Here is a 10,781-nt window from a genome sequence, read left to right as displayed (position 1 = left end):
GCCACCAGGGTAGTCGGTGGCGTGAAGAGGGGAGAGGTATTACAACAACATACAGCAAAGGACAAGGCAGCGGTTTATGGGGCTCTCCAGAAAGCCAAGGTCAAGGGGACTGAAGCCCTAAACCCACTCTGAAAAGCCTTCGAGTCATTATAAACATGCATTCTATTGTAAATTATTTACCCAGTTGCTCCCTCACACGCCTGTCACTTTTACCCCTTCTCCAGTTCAAAGTATGCACATTTTTGACACTATCACGTGGGTCATCCTTCATAAATCACACTCTTCCATTTCAGAAGGAACCCTTCGAATTATCTTGAAGGCAAAGGCTGACTGAATTAGGGACATTCACACGGATAAATACAACGTGTGACCTCTTCGATTCAGCGAGGGGAGGTCGCCTTTGAAGCGGTGCAGAGAGCCGTGTCGGCGGCTGGATCAGTGACTGAGTGAGCTTGCTACAACTCCGCCTTTCTCCAATTCCAAACAAGGCTAAAGTGTCCAGCAGATCGTTGCTGACGTTTGCCCGCTCTCAGACACACGGTGTCCTGGTGTTTACTTTCAACACGTGGCTGCCTCGTCATGACACACTCCGGCTCCTATAAAAAGGAGTTAGCGCGCCGTCCAGTTGTAGAGCAGCTCCTTGCCTGGTAAACCACAGACCAGCTCCCAGCCGCACTCCAACACGGCTTCTCCTTCCCTCTCACTGCCGCTCGGGTAATGATTAAGAAGATGTCGCCTTGCGAGACCGAGGTGAACGTCCCCACCAAGAACTGTTACCGGATGGTCATCCTCGGCTCCTCCAAAGTGGGCAAAAGCGCTATCGTGTCTCGCTTCCTCAACAGCAAATTCGATGACCAGTACACGCCGACCATCGAGGACTTCCACCGCAAGTTTTACAGCATCCGAGGCGACATCTATCAACTGGATATCCTGGACACGTCGGGAAACCACCCCTTCCCGGCCATGAGGCGCCTCTCCATCCTGACAGGTAAGGAGCGGTCGGTTTCGGGATCGGGATCGGGATAGCCCTGTTAACGAGCGCCAACCCAAAGGGCTAAGGTTGAGGGAGGGTTGGAAAGTACACTCATAAACGCAACACACACACAAAATGCTGGAGGAACTCGGCAGGTCAGGCAGTATCTATGTTGGGAAACAAACAGTCAACGTTTATTTCTCTCCGTAGATGCTGCCTGACCTGCTGAGTTCCTCCAGCATTTTGTGTGTGTTGCTCCAGTTTCCAGCAACTCTCCGATTTGATGGGGAAGTTATCAGTTTCCTTCCCATTAGTTTACACTCATCAACTGGGCTGTTGCAGCGCTGCGGCTTGAGTTGAGCTGAGGGGTGAGTTGTTTGTGTGCAGCACGGTGTAAAGTGGCCCCCTAACCAATGCATTTCTCTCCTCGGTTGCAGGGGATGTGTTCATCCTGGTTTTCAGCTTGGACAACCGCGACTCCTTCGAGGAGGTACAGCGACTCAAGCAGCAGATCATGGAGACCAAGTCGTGCCTGAAGAACAAGACCAAGGAGAACATTGACGTCCCCATCGTCATTTGCGGCAACAAAAGCGACCGGGACTTTTACAGAGAGGTGCCGAGGGAGAAGATCGAGCAGCTGATAGACGGCGACACCAAGTGTGCTTACTTCGAAATCTCGGCCAAGAGGAACACCAAGGTGGATGAGATGTTCCAGACCTTGTTCACCATGGCCAAGCTGCCGAGCGAAATGAGCCCGGACCTCCACAGGAAGGTGTCAGTGCAGTACTGTGACATCCTGCATCGCAAGACCTTCCGCAGCCGCAAAATTAAAGACGAGGACGCATATGGCATCGTGGCGCCGTTCGCCCGAAGACCGAGTGTGCACAGCGACCTGATGTACATCAAGGAGAAGGCGATCGGCGGCGCGCACGCCAGGGACAAGGACCGCTGTGTGATCAGTTAAACGGGTTTCGGGACTTTGAACGAGACGCAGTTTAATGGATCCGAAAGACATGTTTGGGAGGGTCAGGTACTCCTGCCCGTTCTCCACGGTGTAAAGCTGTAAAGGAACAGTGTCGGAGGTTTCCAGAGACAAGGCATGGTGCTTGGCTTACTGCTGCCGAGGGGCAGTGCTAGCTTGCCTTTCCCAGCGTCAGGTGTGGGCGAAAGGACTAAGAGAACAATGAACACCAAATGACACTAAGGGGCAGGGGAAGGGATTTAAACTACCCTCACCTCCCCCCGAGGAATATTCATTGTGTCGTATTGACTGTGAAGTATTTGTACTTGAGGCTTAATTTAATTTCAAAATATTGTAGTCTTAATTTGTATAAACTCTTGCAGTACAATGAGTAACAGAATGTTTACAATCGGCAGCAATTTGTTGCATAAAGGCACTAATGTTGTACTTGCAAAAATGAACAAAGTCTTATAAATTTTTAAAATAAATGTTTTCAAATGTAATTTGTGTTCTGTGTGATGTCTACCGATTTTCTTTAAGTTGTGAATGAACTTGCATTTTTGGTTAACTTCCAGTTAGTTTATTAGTTGGACATCTTAGAGGTGGAGAAGAGGTTAGCTGGCTTGGAAGTGCCGGGATATGTCATGAAATTCACCCAGATAAAATCGGGGAACAGAAGCAATCCTTTAACCTTGATCGGAACGGAACAGATTATAACTGCTCCCTATTTAGCTCCCTATTGTTTGTGACGTTCAGTTTGATTCCCCCACCCCCCACCTTTGCTTTAACAAAACGATGATACTTAAAGATAATTGATCGGCTGTAAATACCTCCCTCCAGGTTACCAGAGCAACAGTACAAATAGAACCAAGAATTCCACTACTTCCATATTGGCCCTTGTTTCATTGAAAAGGAATTAAATACTTAATCTGAGTATTTACAGCACCTTCTGAGATTTAAAAGTCTCTTTGATGTACAGATTGAAACACATAATGGGGAAGATATTTGTCCTCAGTAACTAGCATTAAACACACAGGAAAATCTGCATGCTGTACTCGGGTTCCGAAATTCACTTCCATTCATTTCAATGGAGGCGAATTTCGCCATCGAAGGATAATTCGCGTATGCGCCTGCATTGGAAAGTTAGAATCATAGAGTTATACAGCACGGAAACAGGCCGTTCAGCCCAACTCGTCCATGCCGACCAAGGTGCCTTCCTGAGCTGGTTCCTATTTGCCTGCATTTGACCCATATCCCTCTAAACCTTTCCTATCCATGAACCTGTCCAAATGTCTGTTAAACATCGTGGACCAGTCTCTGCCACAACCTGTATGAAAAACTTGCCCCTCAGGTCCCCTTTAAATCTTTTCCCTCTCATCTTAAACCTATGCCCTCTAGTTTTACATTCCCTACCCTGGGAAAAAGACTGTGGCTATCTGCCTTATCTATGCCCCTCATTTATAAGTGTCTATAAGATCACCCCTCAGCCTCCTTTGCTCCAGGGAAAACTATCTCAGCCTATCCAGTCTCTCCTCATAACTCAAGATCTCCAGTCCAGGCAAAATCCTTGTGAATCTTTTCTGCACCCTCTCCAGTTTAATCACATCCCGTCTTTTGACCAGAACTGCATACACTATTCCAGGTGCAGTCTCACAGATATTTTATACAGATATGTAACATGATGTGCTTAGAACCAACATGTTTTAGAACCAACTTCTACCCTATAACATATATGGACAAAATTTTATGAAATAAAACAATGCCATGGGGAAAAGGTATTTCTGCAGATGAAATGCAACAAATAAATTGGTCTCTGGATTAGAGGGCATGTGCTGTAGGGACTGGAGGGAGAGGCTGGACAAACTAGGGTTGTTTTCTCTGGAGTGCCAGAGGCTGAGAGGAAACTTGATAGAAATTTATAAAATTATGAGACGCATAGAGCTGACAGCCAGTATCTTTTTCCCAGGATAGAAAAGTCTAGTACTAGAGGGCATGTATTTAAGGTGAAGGGGGGGGGGGGGGGGGTTCAAAGGAGATATGTGGGGCAAGTTTTTGCACAGAGTGGTGGGTGCCTGGAATGCCCTGCCAGGGGTGGTGATGGAGGTAGGTACGACACAGGCACTTAAGAGGCTCTTAGATAGGCACAAGAATGTGTAGAGAATGGAGGGATGTGGACCATGTGCAGGCAGAAGAGATTAGTTTAGTTAGGTGTCATTAGCTTAATTAGTTTGGTGCAACATTGTGGGCTGAAGGACCTGTTCCTGTACCGTACTGTTCTATGTTTTATGTAATAAAAATTTTAAAAAAGCACTTCTGCAGCTCTTCTCACTACCTAGTGTCATTCCAAACACTTTAAAGCCATTTCAGAGCTTGAAATGTAGTCTCTGTTGGAGCATAATGAACTGGGCAGCACAACCTCCCACACACACCAGTGGAATAATGACTCAGAAAGACATTCCTTTAGTTGATGTTTAATGTGGAATAAATATTGGTCCAAACGGGGGATGACAACACCGCTTCTCTACTAAGTATTGCCATGAGTTTTTTTTTATATTTACTAATTTTTCAGGATGTAGCTATTGCTGGCAAGGTCAGCTTTTATTGCCCATTTCTCACTGCCTTTGAGGAGATAGTGTTGTGCCACTTTCTTAAACCACTGTTGTCTTTGCAGTGAAGATGCTCCCACCATATTGTGAAGTGGGAAATTCCAGGATTTATATTCAGCAATGATGAATGTGCAGTGATATATTTTCAATCTAGGATGGTGTGTGACTTTAAGTGGTGGTGTTTCCATGTGTTCCTGTCTCCTGCCCTGCTTGATGGCAGAAGTCATGGGTTTGGGAGGTCAGGGTATCCAAGGCAAGTAACTACAGTACTTTTCAATGACTCTCTGTTCACCATTCCAACTATTAGTTTATACCCTGAAGAAAAATACTTATTGCAAGCCTTGGAAGGAAACAAGTTAAAAGACTTTGCACACATGACAACAATGTCTTCCATTTATAAAATGTGCTTAATGTCGACAGTGTCCCAGATGTCTGTTTTCAAAGTTAAAAGAAGGAAATAAAAAGCCTTTCTTTTAAAGGGGGGAAAAGTAGGGAGCAAGACTTAGAGTGAGCTCAATGAAAGCTCAAGTAAAGGTGGAGGGTGTGTAACAGAAAACACAGAACATATTTACAATTATATTAGCTGAAAGCCAGAATTGGAGGATCATATAGCATTCGAGGAGATACAACGTTGCTGGATCTTGCAAAAACATGGTAGTAGGTTGGGGGTTGGGGTGGAAAGGTGCAATCTCTGAAGGGTTTTAAAAGTGAGAATTCAAAACTTAATGTACTGGAAAACAGGGAGATTGTGAAGGCAGAGAGGCTGGATAATGAGGACTTAATCTGGAGCAGGATTTAGGCAGTATAATATTAGGCCATTTGTAATTTGTAGAAGATTGTATACTCAGTAAGTTAGCCTCCACTCCCTCTGTGCTAGAGAACTCCACAGGTTGTCCACACTTTGAACACAGATAATTCTCCTCCTTTCAATCCTAAATAGCTTACCCTGCATCCTGAAAGAATGAACTCTGCTTCTCGACCTCCCAAGGAAGAGAAACGTCCTCCTTGCACCCAACCTATCTAGTCCTTTCAGAATTTTGTACTTTTCAATGAGATCCTTCTAATTCTAAACTCTAATGCATACAGGGCTAGTCAACCCCATCTCCCCTCATACAACAGTCCTGCCATCCCAGGAATCAGTCCGGTGAACATTTGCTGCACACTCTTAATGGCCAGCATATCTATTTTTAGGTAAGGAGGTCTAAACTGCACACTCTAGGTGTCGTTTCACCAAGACTGAGTATAATTGTATCAAGACATCCTTGCTTCAGTACTCAAAATCTCTTGTAAGATGAAATATTATTTGCCTTCTTAACTGCTTGCTGCATGTGTTTGTTTTTAGTGACTGGTGCACAAGGCATTCTTTGTACATCAACATTTCTCCAATCTATCATTTTCAAATAATACGCTGCCATTCTGCTTTTCTTACTGAAGTGGATAACTGTATATTAATCAAGTTATATTGCATCTGCCATGTATTTGCCCACTCACCCGACTTATGTAAACTGCCTTGAAGGCTCTCTGCATCCTCCTCACAACCCTACCCAGTTTTATGTCATTGGCAAACTTAGAAATATTACATTCAGTTCCCTCATCTAAATCATTACTGTATAGTTGGTGCCCAGGCAATGATCTCTCCAGCACCCTACCAGTCACCTGCTACCCTGATAAAGACTTATTACCACTCTCAGCTTCCTGTCCATCAACCAATTTTCAATCTGAGTAATTGAAAAGCAGCAATGAATATCACAGACTACCATTATCCCTAAAAGGAGCAATATTTTCACCAGATATGTTCTCATGCATTTTAACTTCATAAAATACTACATAATAAGTTAATAATCTAAGAATTGCTAAAAAGTTCCAATGACTAACTCATTGTTACTGCCATGAACCAAGCCTACCACAGCATACAACTATATCAAAGGAGTTTTAAAGTATATTTGTAAAAGTGACACTTTCAGATGCCTATGTGTATAATGGAATTGAGCTTCTCATCAAAGCCTGCTGCACTTTCCTTACAAAAGCTGTAGCACATTACTGCTAAAAACTTCATGCCCCTACAGTTAAACATTGATCTGTTTGATGTAATTTGGTTCAGAATCAAAACTTTAGAGGCACTTTGTGAAAACCAAATGAAAATGAAAATTGACAACCTTCTCGGAAAGGTATTCTCATTTACTTAAAACAGGTTAAAATTTTTAATTAAATTATATGTAGGAATAAAACAAAAACTTGCATAATTACATACATAAGGACTGTGCATAGATATCAGAAGTAACATGTCTTCGTCAAGAACATTCTGAACTTGGCTTCTTTGTGCTCTGCATGCAGTTATGTCATCTCAGATTCTCAAGACTGTGTAAACATACTCGTTTCTGTCAAAAGTTCTTCTGAATAAACCTGTAATAACTGGTGACTCAGTGTCATAAATGGTACATGACTTCAAGTAACTTAACTCACTTTTAGAAATAACTTTCTCAGAGTTTCTTTCATCACTCTTTATACTTGTGTTGAAGTAGGCTATAAGAGGTTCATCAAATATGATATTAATGCAAAGAAAAAATTGTTGTGCTTACAGTGCAAGCCAATACAGGATTATAATGTATTTCCAGCAATAATTTTAATTTGTCTGCAATTACTGTAGTTCAATAATTAACTGCTAAGACATTAACTGGTGAGATCGCACTAAGACTACATTCAAATTTGATAGCCCTGTAGACAAAATATATATGCTTAAGAACAATAAAACCATAAAAACTGATTCAAAAAATCCATGCAATGAAAAATTAGTGAAGCTCAAGCTATTAATACTTAAAGTTGGCAGTTAAAGGGTGCGAGGACTTCACTGGGAATTAAGAATACTGCAAGTGCTAATCTCAGTTAGTGTGGCAAGTTGCTTGTTAAGTGTAAAGTTGTTTCAACCCTAACTACACCACTTCATACAATATTGCCAGTGCACTGTGTCTCTTAGTGTGTTAACGTTTCAAAATGTTGCAAATGTAGCCTTCAGTAAGTTCTGTAGGTGAGATGGCGATAGAGACACAATTCCTTATTTATGCTAATTTTTGGTTATTGACCCTCTCCTTCATCATATATCCCACGATTTATCTAGATTGTGTGCATATCAGGCGAGACTGATATATTTTTCATCCATTTCAACTGCCTTAGAACATCACGGTAAGATTTGGTGCAATTGAGTGACTGGGTCATAGGATAGCTTAGAACCAACTACTGTTAAGTCAAATCAGATTAAATAAAGGAAGCAGGTTTCCATGCTTTGCAAGCATAACTGAACTATCCCAGTATTTACAACTTAAGAGAGTACAAACCAGATGTCTGAATCCTTTGCTGAGGTAAAATCAATTATCTGCTCTGCAAGGAGGAGAATGGTTACCTTATCTGTCTGCACTTGTGAAGAATTATTTTACAGGTTGAAATCAGAAGGGGTTGTGCCAGATCGATGCTCCCACTCATGTGTATACTTCTTTATTCACTGCCACTCTCCTTGACTTACTAATGAGCTATCAGCTTCTCCTGCATTTTTCTAAATTGTTAAAACATTTCACAGTGTATCTCTGACCAGGAAACTAATCATTCTGGCTTGCCAAACTCCATTTTGAGGTTTCTTGTCAAGAAGGACCACTTTACTACCTGGGCTCAAGCATGATTACACAAAGAAGAAATTCACAGATAATAATTATACTCCATTATTGCTGCAGATAATAGTTTTGGAGTATAGTTGCTCCAGATAATAATTATGCTTGTATGGTGATTTTGTTGTACTTATATACAGTACATTCATTGTCCAAATCAGAATCATGGTATAAATTCAAACACTGTAACTTCTGGATGGTCTTGTTGAAGCAGGTAACAGGATATATTTTTGCAGCTTTCTATCTGTAGTGAAAATGTCTTCCACTGAAGGTTGATCTTCTACAATGTGACAGTACACATTAAATAACCAGATATTTTGTGTTGAGCCTTTTGGGTCAAATCACAGTATGTGTGGACCAGTCATTTATCAGAACATAAAGTGACTTCCACAAATGAAGAACTAACAATACATTAAACCAACTGTATTTATGTACATGATAATCCCTGATCAAAATTTCTTATTTGCGTATCAGTCTTTTATATCCTGTTCTACTTCTTAACCAATGTCATTCTTTATCTAATAGTTGCAAAACAAGCAAGCAGTTGAATCACAGGAGACTGCAGATGCTGGAATCTGTAGCAATAAACAAGATACTGGAGGAACTCAGCAGGTCAGGCAGCATCCATGGAGGGAAATGGAGAGTTGACGTTTTGGGTCAAGAGCCTTCATCTGTGTCAGGATGGGGTTGGAGTGGAGATTGGTACAAGAGGACTGGGGCCAGGATCACACTGTGGAAGAGCCAGGTGCTGCAATCACATCTCTAGCAGTAGACACCAACATTTGTATTATAACAATTTGTATTATAAGGGGTAGTGGGTAACTTATACAATACAAGAACAATGGCTTAACAAATTCCCTTTAATCACACAGGATATGTCACATCCAGCACTCTGAACTCCTCCTTGAACTGCGTGGTAGTTATGAAGGTTGCAAATTGTGACCTTTGGATCCATTATTGCCGCTAAGTAATTAATGTGTGCTATTCAGATTGAGGGCATCAGCTCATGCAGGAAGTACGTGTGGAAATAACATTTGCAATGGAGTGAGCTCTCACAGGAATGCATTCAGTGTGCTTGTGATGATGAAGGGTATGTATGACTTGTGTATCTAAATACTGAAACTAAATTAATTAACCAATGACCGAAAAGTTAAAATGCATGCCTTTGTTTTGTTGTTTCGTTTGGTGGGGCCTCAAACAGCAAATGGATGCAAGCCCTTCAAAACCTGCAAAATTGCTTTTTATCCCCATTTATACATTAATAAAATACACAAATGGACTTTACCTAACACAATTTCTAGGCATTTCCTTCTAAAGTCATGTATAAAAAACACACAACAAAAAACAGTTGCTATTTATGGTGACAACAGCTTATTCACATTCAGTTCCACTGTTTGCTTTATGTCTTTCTTTAAATCACACTGATTACTCATTAAGGTGCATTGAACAGATGACAGTTTAGCACCTATCAAGTGAATTCCAGACCGGCTATAATTACTGTTTGCACATAGTTGGTTCTAGAACTTGCACTTTGCCAGGACTTTTTTTTAACACAACTATTGTAAAGATCTTTCCTATGAAATGGGGCTTGTATGTTTCTGTTATTATCTCATATTCACATGTGATCCACAGAAAGGTCAGCGTAATCTATTTATATTAGGTTCTTTACTGCTACGATTATTATTTTGGGATTATAGCCGTTCCATTGTACAAAATGCCCTCAATATCCCACAGAAAGCTAAGAAAAATATGTTCCCATATACCCAAAATTATTTAAAATTTGCTTTATATGCCGAGTAATTTTATCCAATGGTGTCATTCATGCCCCTTTGAACAATTTTGCAAGGCTATTATCTGATCTCAAGGGATGCTTTTTGATCTTCCTTTTTCATTTCCTATCATAGTATGGTTTCAGCTTGCATTTCTTGACAGTTTCTCCTTTTATTGAAACTTTAAATATCAACTATCTTCAATAAAATAAATAATGTTGCTTAACATTTAGGTGACAGGCCAATTCAATTGACACGATACATTTGTCCTGTCATGTATACCTTTTATCCCCATAAGCACATGGTGCCATTCATGTCCACCATGTGGTTGATTCCATTGTGTAAATGCAATCAATTTTAAGCAAAAAAAAATTCATTGCTGATGACTAAAAGTTTGATGGAATGAAAAAATAGTAATTGGTTAGCAGCAACTGCATCACATTTGCAACAATATGGACACTTAAGGAAGGTGACCTCTTGATCTCCAAAGTGCTCTTACGTGCTAATCCATTTACGATGCCACCAAAATAGCATGATGTACTGTATACATGGAGGAAACTTATCTTCCATGTTTTTATATTGTTAAGCATTGCCTCAATCTGGTCCAGACTGATGACATAAAAGTTGCCTATATCTGCACACTTAAAATTTAATGGTAGGTCTCTGCTGGACGTGCAGTTGCAGTTTGAAATTGAGTATTATTTGATTACGAGTCAAGGCAACTTCTGTGTCTGTCTCCTCTGTATGGAGAAAAATTAAAAACTAAGAAACTTCAGTCATGGTTCTAAATAAGACAAGACTTTTAAGGTTTTTTTA

General features: G+C 41.0%; 1 protein-coding gene across 1 annotated transcript; it reads left to right on the top strand.

The window, feature by feature from the left end:
• The first annotated feature begins 627 nt into the window (after positions 1-627).
• rasd1 (RAS, dexamethasone-induced 1) lies at positions 628-2,435 on the top strand. The gene is made up of 2 exons (XM_052021883.1): positions 628-988; positions 1,411-2,435. Exons 1-2 carry the CDS (start codon positions 718-720, stop codon positions 1,935-1,937), a joined length of 798 nt encoding a protein of 265 aa, XP_051877843.1. The 5' UTR covers positions 628-717; the 3' UTR covers positions 1,938-2,435.
• The last annotated feature ends 8,346 nt before the right edge of the window (positions 2,436-10,781 follow it).

Source organism: Pristis pectinata, chromosome 8 (genome assembly GCF_009764475.1).
Source record: "Pristis pectinata isolate sPriPec2 chromosome 8, sPriPec2.1.pri, whole genome shotgun sequence".
NCBI classification, from domain to species: domain Eukaryota; kingdom Metazoa; phylum Chordata; class Chondrichthyes; order Rhinopristiformes; family Pristidae; genus Pristis; species Pristis pectinata.
The sequence above is the reverse complement of the archived record's forward strand: the minus strand, read 5'-3'. Positions and strand labels throughout refer to the sequence as shown.

What these genes read in the sequence shown, in the direction of transcription:
- rasd1 (XM_052021883.1), top strand. Translation starts at nt 718, where the DNA reads ATGATTAAGAAGATGTCGCCTTGCGAGACCGAGGTGAACGTCCCCACC. An exon ending in GCGCCTCTCCATCCTGACAG is followed by an intron (nt 989 to 1,410) that starts GTAAGGAGCGGT and finishes CCTCGGTTGCAG; the next exon opens with GGGATGTGTTCATCCTGGTT.